The 14,839-nt window shown below is 57.7% G+C and overlaps 3 protein-coding genes across 3 annotated transcripts; 1 reads left to right on the top strand and 2 right to left on the bottom strand.

The window, feature by feature from the left end:
• Positions 1-580: 580 nt before the first annotated feature.
• Positions 581-4,174, bottom strand: VDAG_01219 (nucleoporin NIC96; the record flags this gene model as incomplete). Its single annotated transcript, XM_009650105.1, has 2 exons — positions 581-901; positions 962-4,174. 2 exons carry the CDS (start codon positions 4,172-4,174, stop codon positions 581-583), a joined length of 3,534 nt encoding a protein of 1,177 aa, XP_009648400.1.
• Positions 4,175-5,349: 1,175 nt separating this feature from the next.
• VDAG_01218 (6-phosphofructo-2-kinase) lies at positions 5,350-7,438 on the bottom strand (the record flags this gene model as incomplete). Its single annotated transcript, XM_009650104.1, has 2 exons — positions 5,350-6,369; positions 6,422-7,438. The coding sequence occupies 2 exons, from the start codon at positions 7,436-7,438 to the stop codon at positions 5,350-5,352; spliced, it is 2,037 nt and encodes a 678-aa protein (XP_009648399.1).
• A 5,156-nt stretch (positions 7,439-12,594) lies between these two features.
• VDAG_01217 (uncharacterized protein) lies at positions 12,595-13,935 on the top strand (the record flags this gene model as incomplete). Its single annotated transcript, XM_009650103.1, has 2 exons — positions 12,595-12,827; positions 12,879-13,935. The coding sequence occupies 2 exons, from the start codon at positions 12,595-12,597 to the stop codon at positions 13,933-13,935; spliced, it is 1,290 nt and encodes a 429-aa protein (XP_009648398.1).
• Positions 13,936-14,839: the final 904 nt, after the last annotated feature.

The raw sequence follows: 14,839 nt of genomic DNA, 5'->3' as shown, positions 1-14,839 counted from the left end.
ACAACGGTACGTGCAACCCCTCCTCGGATGAGAGCTGGCTCTGACTGAAAGGCGGCTACACTATTAGACCTTTGTTATCAGTTGAAATTTCTCTTGGGATCATGTCGAGAGATGAGGTGGCCAAGTTCAGGACGTTGACGTTGAAGAGCACGATGTACCGCACCGAGGAGACTTCCACCAGTGGTTGCACGTTCCTGATGAAAATGCAGCGTGATAAAGCCGGGATAGATATGGCATCAGTCGAGATGAAAACCAAAAACCAAAAAGCGTTGGGCATGGTTTGGTGTTGGCGACTACGTCTATCCGTGCTTGGCCCCGAGCAGTAGGTCTTGCATCGGCATGCCCTTTCGCGTTCCAAGAGTATTCAGGCACACAAATCAACAATCATTTCTCGATCAACGCAAAGTCACGCACTGTAACGGGACGGGATACTCCGGCGCAACACCGTTGATTTGCGCTTGCCTCCTATATACAGTAACACAGGTCGTACACCAAGCCAGCCGGCCTTTTCGCAGTAAACCCTCGTTTTCTTCCGTCTTCGCACCCGCCCCCCGTGCAGCCCCCTCGAGAAGCAACCCCCTTAATCCGCCGAGGCCCTCGCCAGGGCCTCGTGCAGCATGGGCGGGAAGCGGTACCGCAGCTGTGACGTGTAGGTCGTGAGGTCGAGGACCATCTGGCGCATCTGCTCGATGATGAGGCGGCGCGTGCCTTCGTTGCCAGAGAAGGCGCCGGTCGAGAGCTGCTCGCGCTGGCGCGTGCAGGCGAGGACGGTCCACATGAGCAGGTTGGGCACGTTGATGGACACGGGCTGAGAGAGGCCCGGGAACTTGGCGGCGTAGGCGCGCACGATGGCCGGGTCGCCGTTGGCCTCGAGGGGCAGGATCTCGAGGCTGCGGATTTTCTGGAAAGGGCGAGTCAGCTTGGGTCTCTTCTGTCTGGAGGAGAGAGAGAATAAACGTACATCAAGACATTGGGCCCACTGGCTCGCCTCAACAAGAGACTTGATGGAGCTCATCTCGAGCAGCACGCGGCAGGCCACGCGGTTCTGGTCTTGGATGCGGCGGTGGAACATGGCGTCACGCTCGTACATGGACATCATGGTGCGGGCGAGCTCGACGGGGTCGTCGATGGACGCGAGGCTGAGGCTGCTGCCAGCCTCGACCTGCTGGCCGGCGTCGCGCGGCTTGACGGGCATGAGTTTCAGGGGGTCCTGGCCAATGTCCAGGGAGATGGCCTCGCTGAGGGCGCGGCTGACAATGGCCACGACCGTGTCGTACTCGCCGGCGAGGTGATACAGCAGGACGGCGTCTGTCGTACGGCCGTTCTCCTCGGCGAAGCTGGCGGCTTGGATCGTCACCGTGTTGATAAAGTCGTTCTCCTCTGTCAGACCGATGAGGGAGCCGCGCTCCTCGATAATGCCGCGTATCCGCTGGCCATCGGGTCGAATGTCACCGATGAGCTTGCTGAATTCTCTCGTCTCGAGCACAAGTTCGCGCAGGGCTTCCCAGCAGAGGTTGGCGTTGCGGCGGCCCGCCTCGCCCGGCAGGTCCATGTTGAGACAGACAAGCGTCAGGTAGTCCACGGCAGAGACGACATCAGCGGCGCGGAAGTCCTTGGTGTAGAAGCCGAGCATGCGGCCAAAGTTGATCTGAACGAGGTCTCTGGAGTTGAGGCTGCGCAGGTCGCTCGTGGCCATGTAGGGATCAGATGGGCGAAGCAGGCCGTAGTACTCAAGGGCAATGGCGAAATGCACCGCGTCGACGTACGAGAAGGGGTAGAGATAGGCAATGGCCTCCTCGAACATGCCCGAGAGAATTTGCAGGTAGAAGAACATGCCGAAACTGCCACTGGAATCTTCCGACGACGTCTTGGGGAAGTGCTTTGCGCCAATCTCCTTGATGCTCGACTGCACCTCGGCCAGACCATACGCCTCACTGGCCACCTCGACAGAGCGATCGCCCTCCCGGGCGAGGTTGAACTGCAACCAGATCCAGTCGTTGATGTCCGTGTTGAGGCCATCGAGGTTGCGGTTGTTCAAGTCACAGCGACCAATGATCTTGTAACAGGCCATCCGGAAGGGGTCGATAGAGTTCTCTGGCGCGTTGCGTACACGCTGCACATACTCGGCATTGCAGCGGTCCTGCAGGTTCCGCTTAAGACGTCTGTCGTCGCTGGCGGCGTACCCATTAAGATAGCTCTGGAACGTGCGGTCGATGCTGCGGAAGGCCGTTGCGTTGTCGTTCACAAACCTGGCAGCTTCACTCACGTGGCCAGAGCGAAGCAGGTAGAAGACGATAGCCCAGACATATTGGTCCTTGACCTGTTGCAGCTCGGTGTTGTCGGGGACGAGATCTTTGCGTGCTGATCGTAGTCGAATGTAGGCCTTGATCTTGCTAACAATGTCGGGTCGGCCGCCGAGATTGGCTTCGTGGGGGTATTTGGCGATCAGAGATTCGACTTCGTGGAGGAACTGCTTTTCCAAGAATGAGTTGGCGCCGCTGAGGATGCGCTTCCGCATGGCAACGGCGTTTGTCGAGTTGGCCGACTCGTCCATGTACATCTCTGCAAACTGCCTCTCCTTGGCCGTCGCACCGTTGATGGTTGTGTCGGCCTCGGGATCTTCGCCCACAATCTCGCTGACAGCGCGGTAGGCCTCGACGATATGGGGAGCGTGAGGGTCGTGGGACCTCTGCTCGACATCTGCAAGCTCGGCGAGGATAGCGTAGGGGTGCGCAATAAGACGAGCCGAGTTGAGGTTGCGAATCTTCTCCGCCAGCCTGTTTTGCTTTTCCCGGAGCGACCTGTCGTCCGTGGTGATGCCGCCAGCCGCCAGGCCACCGCCATCGCCGGACCGCTCAACGTCAGAGAATTCGGATTGGTAGTGCGTGCCGATGCGGCTGGGGGTGCCAATGACGGAGCGCTGGAGGTTCGACTTGCCCAGGACGCTCTGCCTCCCGGTGCGGTTGCCTGCCTGGGGGTTCTTGCCGCGCCGAGAGCGACCGAAGCCGCCCTGGCCGACAGAGTCTCGGTGTCCCGTGCTTCCCACCGCCTCTTCGCGGGGCTTGATGCCAAAGTGCTCGTATATGCGCTTCCTCTGGGCGTCCCACTCCATCGTAACATTGTCCTCGAGGAAGTTGTCAAAGTCCCGGGCCGAGCGCTCGAGGCCGTCGGCAATCATGCTCAACGTCGTCTTGGACTGAAGGTTGGAGAGGTAGGTCTCGACATCAAGCTCGACGGGGGCGTAACCGGAGGACCGCTCGACACGGCCAGTCTGCAGGTCCAGAGACCCAAGGTCCTTAGCAGCAAGGGTAGGATCGACGCCGGACGCAGCGAGGAGATAGTGAGCGCGGCCATCGAGTCCCCTCTCCTGGGGCTTGGAGCCAAGCCTCTTCAGACGCTGACGCAGGTCTCCGAGGCCGAGCTGCAGGCTGGGGAGATCCTCGAGCGAACCCTCTCCATCGGCCTCCTTCTTTGTCTTGGCGAAGAGGCTGTCAAAGTAAGCTCCCGATGGCTGGGCCGTCTGGGACTGGGATAGGGACTGGTTGTTCTGGGCTTGCGGCTGCTGATTGAAGAGGCTCGAGCCACCGCCAAAGTTGTTCGTGCTTGTCGTCGTCTGAGGCTGCTGGGTCGTCGTGGCGCCGAAAAGTGACGGCTTGCTTGGGGTCTGGTTTGTCGAGGCCCCCAGGCCGAAACCTCCCAGACCGGTCGAGGCACCTCCCGTCTGGGGCGTGTTGGATGCTCCACCGAGCAGAGTCGAGCCGCCAAACAGTGAACCGGTCTGCTGGGGTTGTGTCGTCGCTGGCTTGCCGAACAAGCCTCCGCCTCCACTCGCGCTGGCCGGCTGTTGGGTGGATGCACCGAAGAGCGAGCTCCCGCCTGACTGCTGCGGCTGGGCTTGTTGACCGCCAAAGAGGCCACCGCCGCCGATTGTTTGTTGTGGCTGCTGGGCCTGCGCCTGACCTCCGCCAAAGAGCCCGCCTGCACCGGTCGGAGCAGCAGGTTTTGCGCCGAAAAGACCTCCGGAGCTCTGTGTCGTCGGCGTCGCCGCAGCGCCCTGCTGCTGCTGGTTTTGCTGCCCAAACAGACCGCCACCTGTTGAGCCTCCAGTCGCGCCGCCGCCAAACAGCCCACCGCCGCCTGTGGTCCCGCTCGAGGTGTTGCCGAAGAGGGACATTGGTTCGGTATCGGTGAGGATCTTTTCAGAGCATCAGTCTAGCACTTCGTCAGGTGGCGCGCGTCCGCTAGGTTTGGTTGACGGGAATTGCGATGGCAAGGACGCGCTTGGGTGAGGTAGGTAGTTGTGAATGCTGAGGCGCGTTTGGATGATGGGGAAATTTTGGCAGCGCAGGGAGCTCAGGGCGTCAATCGGACTGCCTTGTGCCTGCCGCTGGAGCTTGTTGCTTTGCTGCTCCGGCCCGTCTGTGATTGGCGGGGGCGACCAGGCAACGGGGCAGCTCCAGCGGTACTTTGTAAGACTCTACTTTGTATGGGCCAGCTACATGTACATACTACCTAGGTACATGTAGTACACCACAGCAGCCTTGTGTGGCTCATTTGGTGCGATGATGCGTTTGCTTGAGAAGGCTCACAACTCTCGCCAGCAAATGTCTGTCGATTCAATCAACGAATAAGAATAATGGGCAGTGGTGAGCTAGGTAACTCAGTCTTGACGCATCCATCTCACCCACCCGTACACGGCTTGACACTACTTGGTAGCAAGATCGATGGATGCTTGGTGCATGGTCAGGACTCGACAGTCAGGACTCGACAGTGTCATAGAAAACAATTGTGGGAAAAGCTTTCAGTGAACATCAATAGTGAAGAGGAAACGTACGTTGGCCGAGGTCAATGCCGATACACAATGCCTGAAAGTTGGGCCAGGGGGTCTTGCACAACTGCTTTGCATCTGCTCGAACTATGTACCACGCATTCGCCACATTGGAAACGTTCTCTACAAAGACCACGATGGGCCGACTTTCAGAATTTAGCTTTAGTCCATTGTAGCTGCTACCGTACTCTACATGTCTTGAAAGCAACTGAAACGCAGAAAAAAGCAGCCTGATCATTGCTCGTAGCATCGTGGGTATCCGTGGCTGCACAAAAAAGGGGGGTTTGCTGTTTGTTTAATCCCCGTAACGCCAGACATGGAGGAAAGAAGAAGAAGAAAAAGACACATGCCATGCCAGGCAATATTCTTTGCGCCGAGTCCCCGTTCTTCCGAATTCCGTGAACATCCCAGTCCGATTACGCCCCAAAGTCGTCATGTATTTGTACAAGTCTGCTCCTGCAGTTCGTCTGTCATGTTGTGTATTGTTTGGTGTGTGCCGGATTGATTGCCAGCATGCCAGTTTAGGCACTGCGATCAAGCGTCTTGCGAGGCTTGTAGTTGGGCAGCTCGTCAAATGACCTCCTCTCCGGGTTGTAGCGGTAGGCGTGGAAGTCAATGCCGTACGGCTTGGGCTCAATCGCGTACAGCATGCCGAGGGGCACATCGAGGTCCGCAATATCCTCACGCTGCAACTCCATGAAGTACGCCATGAGGACACGGCAGACGGAACGGTGTCCCACAATGAGAATGTGGTCCGTGATACGCTCAATCTCACGCACCATGTCGCGCAAGCGGGCGATGATCTGCAGATAGCCCTCGCCGCCGACGCCGGGGTAGACGTAATGCAGCTTGTCCTTTGACCGCTTCTCGTACTCGCCGGGGTAGTCGCGAGCAATCTGCTCGTAGGTCATGCCCTCGAAGAGACCCGCATTCAACTCGTTGAGCATCTCCCAGTTCTTGACATCGTACTCCTCGTCAGCCTCAAAATAATCGGCCGTCTGCACACTACGCTTCAGCATGGAGGTCCAGACACAAAAGTTCTTGTCGTCCAATTCCTGGTTCACCTCGGGGTATGGAGGTGTATGATCACCAGGGAGAGGCGGGAAGGATGACTGCGCAATCTTGTCCGTCTGGTCAATCAACCAAGCCTTGCGCTTCATGGTGATGAAGTCATGCAAGTCAAGTGCATACTGCTGGCCCTGGGGCGTGAGCTCGGAGTCACCCCCGAGTCTACCGAGGCTGTTGTCGACACTCTGGCCGTGCCGCGTGAGCCAGATCTGCCTGGCCGCGAGGTTGAAGGTTGTGAGATAGGAGCTTATGCCACCGCTGAGGAAGCCACGGAGCCTGTGCTGAATGACCTTGCGTCCGACATCAATCATCTGGATGTACTGCATGTCATGATCCTCTTCATATTGGCCAATGGGCTCATAGGCGCTCGCGTAAGCCTCGACCCTCTTCTTGAAATCTTCCAGAGACTTGATGGGGTCCTTGTCCTTGTAGTCTGGGCCAGACAGCTTGAGACGCATGTTGGCCTCGAGGAGCTACTATTTGTCAGCGCGATTGAAGCCAAAACTTGGAGTGGTTGCCACATACGTCCTTATCGTGGCAGATACTCTCGATGAAGAGTATGCCGAGTCGGTCGTCTCTGGCCTTGATGCGGTCGACAAGGAGCTGACGCCTGTGAATGGTGCTATTTGTGGCATCAAGAATGCCAACAGAACCCTTGCCGTGAAGAAGATAGTCGAGAAGCTCGTCAAGCGTGTCGAGGGCCACCTGTTCGCGAATCTTGCTCGCTGTTTCGTTGTTGGGGTCGAAAAAGTTGGCCGACTGGTCGACGTTTGGGTCGTGGGGATCTTCGCCGTTGAGGTCGAACTCGACAGGCTCAGAAGACGGCTGCGCACTGGGCGCGGGGTTGCCGTTAAGGAGAATCTCGGCAGCGGCCGAAGGAGGGTCGAGGGTTGCGTTGCTTGGCGGAGAGTAAACAGACTTGACGCCATTGTGATGATAAGTGCCTGGCGCTCCGGCAGCGACACGACGACGGTTGCCGACATTGAAGATGCGCGAGTTGTGTTGCATCCAAGAGAGGTAGCGCTGCAGCTTCTTGGTGATGTAGGATTTGCCACGGGCGGGCAGGCCGACCATGATGATGACCATCTTGGCGGCGACATCACGGTCGGGAATTCTGCCGTCGGGAGAGGCACGGGACCTGGTCATGCCAGGAACGTTGAGTGTCGTCGCATGGCCGCGGACGCGCGGAGTGGCGCTCGCGGAATTCTGTCTCTTTGGGACAACTCGTGGGGAGTTGGGCGCGGTCGACACAACGCTGCGCAGGTTCGGAGGTGTGTCGGAGGCGGCGAAGGGGACGCGGTCGCGCAGTGGGTAGGTGGCGCTGATGTCATTCATGGAGCGCAGCGCATGTTGCATGACCGGCACGGCAGGTGGCGGGAGGAGGCCATCCTGGGGGTGTGAGGACGGCGGCGGCTGGACGTCATTTTTGAGGCTCGAGTAGTCCAAGTCGTAGCTCGGGGCCTTGAGGCCGTTGCCATTAAGATCGGGAGACGAGGAAAGAGGCGTTTGCGACGGAGACAGCGATGCGCGGCTGCCACCCATGGCCAACTTTGCCAGGGCCGACTGTTTTGCCTGTTTGCGACCGAAGTCTACTAAAAGGCAGGGTTCGTTACTCAGGGTTCCGGTCTGGCGGTTCTGGCAGGCGATGCAGTAGGTAATAGCTTGAACCAAGGTGGATTCGATGTGTGATGCGGCAGGTACGATAGGTGCAGTAGGGGCAGAGGTGCAGAGATGCAGGAGAGAAGTGGTATTGTTCACAAGAGGAATCGTTGAATGGTCGGATGGATGGTGGGACAAACAAAGATGAGATAGGGATGAGATGGGTTGGGGGATGGATGGGAGAAAAAAAAAGGTGGTAGGAGTCGGAGAAAGAGAAGGAGAAGGGGGACGGACCTGGCTGATGCTCTTCGTGGAGAACTCTTGAAGGCATTGGAAAAAAAATTATGGGTTACCTAGACGGCTAGGTACGTTGAAGGTGGTGCTTGCTAAGGTTTTCCAGTGGTGTGTTTGCGCAGTCCTTGTCAGGCAGGAGGAACCTAAGGCGTCGGTGGCTCGTCTTTCTTTCCTCTTTGCCTGGCTGTGCCTGTCTGTGTATCGCGCACAGAACGGTACCTTCTGCGGCGTGAGGAGGAGGAGAAGGAGGTGCCCAGGCGCTGAGGCAGGCACTTCCTTGACTGCCTTCCGCTTGAGTCAGATGCGCGGTGACGGCGCTTTTGGGGGTCCTTCTGGCGCCGTACAGCGGAGAAGGGGGTTGTGTCCAATGAGGAGTCGCCAGTGAGGCTTTTCTCCAAATCGAGAAATGGAGAGGTCGACGGAGAACGTGGTTGATCCCAGCCCGTCTTGCGGTGCTTGAGTGGCGCGTCCTACCAGGGTACGCTTCGATACAGGGGTGGAAGCGGCGGAAGGGCGAGAGCCAAGGAGAGGATGACAGGGGGCAGGGGGCGATGGTCGATCGACTTCGGTGCCCTTGTCTGCCTTTCTTTCGCCTTGCGACTGTTGTGTGTGTCTGTCTCTAGGTGCGCCCAGCTGACAATGTGACCTGTTGAGGGGAGATGATGGCGTTGGGATGGCGAGACGTTGTAATGAGGATGGCCAGACACAGGAGAGATCTAGCGAGACTGTGTCTGTGTCTGTGTCTGTTCCGTGTCTTGGGTACTCGAAATGTGAGAAAGGGGTGAAGTGAAAGACCGAGGACTCGGGGGGCGCTGATGGAGGAGGGATGGGGAAGCAGGGCCGATAAATATCTCTCTCTCTGATGAGCTTCAATGACGGCCCCCCCAACTTACGGTGCTCCTCATCTTGCTTTCCACAGACGCCCACCTCCATCCGCCTTGAGACAATATGGGGATGGCATGGGATGGGATGGGGGTCGCCCCCCTCGAGCTCCCAGGCTCTGTGCGAGCTGAGCGAAGGTGGAGGAAGAGCCCCATTGGGATCATGGGATAGTCAGGTCAGAGGCCTTCATGCCTCTCAGATCCAGATTCAGATCCAGGTTCCAAGTTCCATGTTCCATGTTGAGTCTGCCTCACTCTGGCCGGATCGCTGTCACTCCCCACGGTAGGTACCGCCACTGAGGCACTGGGAGAGGCGTGCGCGGATGAGCGCCTGCGACTCGTCCACCTCACCTTGTTGTCTAAGTACCTTGCCTTACTATACCCTATACGAGTACACACTTGCGGCCCGTTGTTTCTTCCACCCAAAACACCAAGGAACTTTACTGGTACAGGGAAGCCCTGACAGTTGCCAGAAATACCTAAAGTAAGGCAGGGAGCGGACCTCAACCAAGAAACGGGAGACACAAAGCATTCCACCGGGGCCCTCCCCAGCGGGCGGGTATGAAGCCCAGACTTCCCAACGAGACAATCGTCTCTCTCTATCTAAAGGTATCTCTCATCAATCTGACTCTCACCAACTTTGTCTGCCCGCCACCAGTGTTGCATCCGCCCTTTCCACGCCGATCCGACCAAATACAGGAACCAATCTCGCAGTTCACCGCACAAGCACCTGCCAAGATTTCGTCCCAAAGCCCCGAGTGTCACCTCCAGTGAGCCTGCAACCGCTGCAGTCGCACAGCGCACTCCACGCCTTCGGCGGGAGACGCCAGGCCGCAGAGACGCAACGCAACCAGGACGTCCAGGAGGGGGGGAGGGGGGCTAAAAGTAGACTGGGCCGAACCGTGTGTGAGATGGATCACTATACCTGGACAGCTTTGTCTTCAATCACCACTAGTGTCATGACAAGTTTCTTGGTGTCTTCAGAAACGGCTGGCCCCTCCTCCCCTGCCATGGCTGGCGGGAAACCTCCGCGCGCTCCCCGGGCAGCCTCCATCCAAGGAATGCGGAAACACCTGCCACCGGAGACCCGCGCCCACCGTCTGCTGTGTCTCGGTAGGTAGGTGACTGGGTGTCCGTTACCTGGTACGCCCTCGCCCCCCGTGTGAGCCACCTTGACGCGTTATCGTTCCCCAGCTCCGCAATGCCCGATTCCTGTTCCACGATTCTGAGGCTGTTGAGATGAGCCACCAAAAGTTTGACCACGTTGTCAAAGGCGTCCCGAAGAACGGAGCAGCACACCGCTGTGATCGACGCGATCTTCAAAGGGGTCGGGCGCGCAACAGACATCATCTGGGCAGCTTTGCACAACAGTCATGACATAGTGGTGTCTCGAACGACGTGTTCACATCTCCGGGGTTCTGCAAAGGGCCCGAATCGACAAGCTAAGGGGGTGGGATCAATTTGCGAAGCGACCAAAGGGCAAAGCCCGTAAGACATGATACCGTTGGCTGGGCTTGGCAATGACAGATCCCAATGACAGTTTGCTCTGCCGGCGGCGACCAGCCTCATCCACCGCACAAACTGCAACCCGACATGACTGGGCTCACCACCAAGCCCAAAGCAGCGAGGGCTTTCCAGCAGGCACCTCAGCACCCCCACACATCTCCCAAGCTCTCCAGCGTGGTTGCATTGCCATGTACAGTCTGGTAAGCCCTGTTGTCCCTCTCCCCTCTGTCCCTCACTTTACAGTGTGTTCCCAACCCCTTGCTCCCTTGTCTGCCTGCATGTTGCGCCGCCGGGCCGTGGAGACAGCCTCGATGGATTCGAGCTAAAGCCCTCGGTCGCCGGCGCCATTTTGTGCCCTGCATCTCCCACTTTTAGCGCATGTTCAAGCACGGTCGCCTTCTGTATTTCACGGCGCCTGGCGCGAAACGAGCCCCTCTCCCACCCCCCCGGAAAGGACACTCTTCAGTAAGAGATCCACCAGCTCGGTATGAAGGTCTCGAGCTGCAGAAGAGGGGCAGCGGTATCCCCCCCATTCAGGGCACAAGGAGGGGTCCAGAGAGGCATTTTAGCATCTAGCATCTAGCACCGACGCACGACACGATGCGCGCTGGCCGTCATCGGAGATGAGACGAGACGGGGCGGGCAGCGGTGCAGTCTGCAGTCTGCAGTCTGCAGCCTGCAGCCTGCAGCCTACAGTGCTGGGAGAAGCGAGCGAGAGCGCCGCGGCGGAAAATAGATGCCGTATCCGCAGAATCCGCTCATTGGTTCCAAGGGTTGCCATGCTATAGCCTTTATCCCACGCACGGCGGCATGGACAAGCCGGCCGGCGAACGAGGGTTTCTATTCTTTCTGGTCTCAAGAAAGAAGGTTGGTTTGAGCCACCATGTCAAACCGTTTGGTCCTCATCTTTTTGTGGGCGTGGGGCTCGACAGCCGCAGGTAAGAATAGGTGAGGTGGTCAGTGGGCACGACCTGTCTGATGCTAAGAAAAGACAAAACCAAACAAGCTTCTTCTTCTTCTTCTTCTGCTTCTGCATCTTCTCTGACAGGGCCTCGAGGAAGAAACACGAAGCGAGCCAAGGGAAACAAGCGACTTGGGACGATGGAGCCTTCTTCGGGGTCCCTGCAACTCGCAGGGACTTGTCTTGCTGGGTCCGTTTGATCGTGCAAGTTCGGACAACAGGCGGGCTGTCCCCTCGAGCAGTGGCCGTCTGGCAGCAAAGAGTCTGTTTCGTCCCGCGGGAGGCTCTCCGCGGAAGAGGATCTAGGCTGGTGAGGTGTCGCGGACGCTAGGTGCCAAAACTAGAATGGAACGCAGCATCTCGGCGAGATCTCGCTTTTCACGTGTTTTGCTGCGTCAGTGCGATCGATGGGCGAAGAAAGTCCCGCTGGTGGAGCCTGCCCGGCACGTTCCGTCGGCCACTGCTCCACACTCAGCGGTTGACCGCCCAAAGAGCGTTCTGGGCAGGTACCTACTTACCTAGGTAGGTAGGTAGGTAGGTAACGTAAGCAGCAGTAACAGCAGCAGCAGCGGCGGCGGCAGGAGCAGCTTAGGCGGTGGCAGGCTCATGCAGGAACGACAGGCGGCAGAATGGAAATGTTTGACTCCAGCCGAATCAGATGACTGTCGCAGCACAAAAGTGACAAGTCCGCTCTCACGTCACCGCAAAAGTAGGAGCCTGATGATTTCCCTCTAGACGATGCTTTTGAGCATGAGTAAACTGGGCTAATAGTCCTTGATGCGTAGATCTGCGTGACGCTGCTCGATTGTAAATTCACCCGCCACGATTCCGGTATCGAAAATCTTCATCAACGGCTGGTACGATTTGGATGGTTCGCATCTCCTACATCACCACACAGCACTTTCCCAGCCGAAGCCGTTGACCTGAGAGCTCTTCTCCTACCTACGCTGCCGTCTTGTTGGTGGAACTGCCTCCTGGTCAAAGCTACCACCACTGTCGCTTCCAACGTACCTAGGTACCTAGCTTGCAGTTCATACCAGTGTCCACATGGTGTTCGCCTGCTGCATAAGACTCTGAACCACATCACCTTGGTCTCTCTTCGCCGTCCACATTTTCACGAAGAAAGGCGTTTCAGGAGGCATCTGTTCAGAGGCACGAGGTCTGGTTATCAGTTGTTAAGATCACTTACCACAACTCTGGCAGGCGCCACTCGTGTTCCTGCCCTTGACCAGGCAACGCCTACTCACTGCTAGGGCACCAGTCGAACCGCCAAATCCACGTATTTCAACTCGTGTTGTCTTACCTGTCTGCCTCTTCACCCTGGCAGCATCGGCATCATCTCCGCTGTCAGTTCGACCTCTTGCTTGCTGCCATCCTCGACCAGTTGTGTCCCTCAGCAACCTTTGTCTCTTTGCCTAGCCTGGCCGAGCCAACGTTGAGGCCAAGTCGTCGACAGTATGAACGGCAGCAACTTCCCCGCTGCCTCAGAGGCATCCTCTGATCGAATTCCCGACTTCACGGGACCCGATGCCGTCCAGCCTCACCCCCTCATCAACGATCTCATACCGGATCATCTTGGAGGTGGTGTGCTCATCCCGCTGAAGACCACCCTTGAGGTCCGGCAAGACCATACTATCGTCCATGGCCTCATCACAAGAGCACCGACAAAGTCTGCCAACGAGGTCATCACGTAAGCTGTCATCGCTACAACCGCCGTGACCATGTCACTGATGGTATCTAGGTTGCTCCGTACTCTGCTGCCGGAAGGCGTGGCTAAGGGCCTCTTCCACCTGCGGCGATGCGCAAAACCTTCCGACCTGCCCACCCATCTCAAGACGCAATTCATGAACGCCACGCCCGAGGGCCGACAGATCCATACGGGCAAGTCGAGCTGGATCTATATTATGCTCTGCGAGGACTCTGAATTCAGCCGAGACGCTCTCACTGAGGAGCTGGCCAAAGTCGAGGGCATGGGCCAGGAGCCTTTCCTCGAGTCGGTGCCTATTCCTTTAGTCGCCCCCACCTCACAGGTTCAAGCTGCCATGTGGTCGTCGCAATTCTGGCCCTGCGTCTACCGCAAAAACAACCCTCTCGGGCCTCATCCCGCCTTGGTAGCCCGCGCCTCTGATGTTGTCAAGGACGAAACGTCACTTTGGATGGCTCTCGCCCACCGCGTTGCGCGCTCTGCGTACGACGCTGGTATCGGCGAGCCCATGGGCGCCGTCATTATTCAGCGTGAAAACGGAAAGTCTGAGCTTGTTGGTCTTGCTGGGGATGCCCGCTGGCACCAGGAACCGTCGCGGTCCGGCACCGGCAATCCAATGGCCCACTGCGTGCTTCGTGCTATGAGCATGGTCGCCCAAAAGCTGGTGCGTCACGAGCGGCAGAAGGTTGGGCTGCCGTTTGTCCACTCGAATCTGGAATTCGACTGCTTCCAGGACCAACCTCTTCTGGAAGAGGAGCGGATTCTCTTCGAGGAGGAGCACCCCAATTCAGAAGGCTACCTCTGCCACGGCCTCGAGCTTTACACCACCCACGAGCCCTGTGTGGAGTGCTCGATGGCGATGCTTCACTCGCGCATGGGCAAGATTGTGTTCTGCAACCGCATGCCCCTGACTGGCGGCATCGCCTCGGAGCAGCGCGGAGAGGGCATGCCTGAACTCGCTGAGTATGGTGGCGGGAACGGGCTTGGTCTTTTCTGGAGGCGCGAGCTCAACTGGAGCCTGCTGGCTTGGGAGTGGGAGCTGAGCGACAATCTCAAACCTCTGCCTCCCGTCGCACACACGCGCCATGCCTAGGAACACGGGCTGTACGGAGCGTTTTCGAGAAGTCTTGGTTCCTTTGGGACCAAGGCACCGGGGGAACGACTAGCAAGGCGGGAAAGGGTCGGTATTGTTCTTTGCTCCCGTGCGTCATGTTTTCTTTGTGGTTCATACTCTTTTTTTTGGCTGTCAGGGTAAACAGAGGGGTTAGATAGCCCTCTGGGCTCCATCCTCATGTGTGGTGATTATGACGAGGTGGAGGGAGGTGGAGGTGGAGGTAGAGGTGAAACATTTATGGTGCCTGTTCAAAGCAGGCCGGAGAGGCCATTGCAGTGCAGTTGTAGTAGTGGCAGGCAGCTCATTAAGGGCTGCGGGTTATGAAAAGTACAGGAACATCAATTCACATGCCCCTCTACATTACTTTGGAGAACACATGCCCCTCTACATTGATTTGGAAAAGAATAAGAAAGCCCGACCGGTGTGTCTTCTTGTGGGCGGCTACAGCTGAGGCATTGATGGTCCCGTGATGGACGCTGTCGAATTGCTTGGCAGAGTCAAGCATCTGAAGCATTTTGAAGGGGGGGGGGGGACTCTTATCTTATCACGAAGGCCTGGTTTGTTTCCTTCTTGACCCTCCTGCCGACCCGACCCCGAACAAACCCCCCCCCCCCCGCAGTTGTAGGAAGTTTGGGGTAAGGGTTATGGGAGTGGCACTCCCCCGAGACAGGCTTGGTGGGAGAGAAGGCGAGATACCTGGAAGAAAAGGTGAGTTGAAAAGCAAAAGAAAGAAAAAGAATTCTTTAATCCGGGAGACGCAAAGAGGGCGGGGGTAAAGACAGAGAAGGAGGGGCATCGCCTGGCAGGGATGGTGACGGCGGGGGGGGGGGGGGAGGGCGGGAGGGAGGAAGGGAAAGAAAGGAAGGCGGGGGTGAGGAGAAAG

The sequence above is a fragment of the Verticillium dahliae genome, genomic scaffold (genome assembly GCF_000150675.1).
Source record: "Verticillium dahliae VdLs.17 supercont1.2 genomic scaffold, whole genome shotgun sequence".
NCBI lineage: Eukaryota > Fungi > Ascomycota > Sordariomycetes > Glomerellales > Plectosphaerellaceae > Verticillium > Verticillium dahliae.
This window is presented reverse-complemented; position numbering and strand designations above follow the sequence as displayed.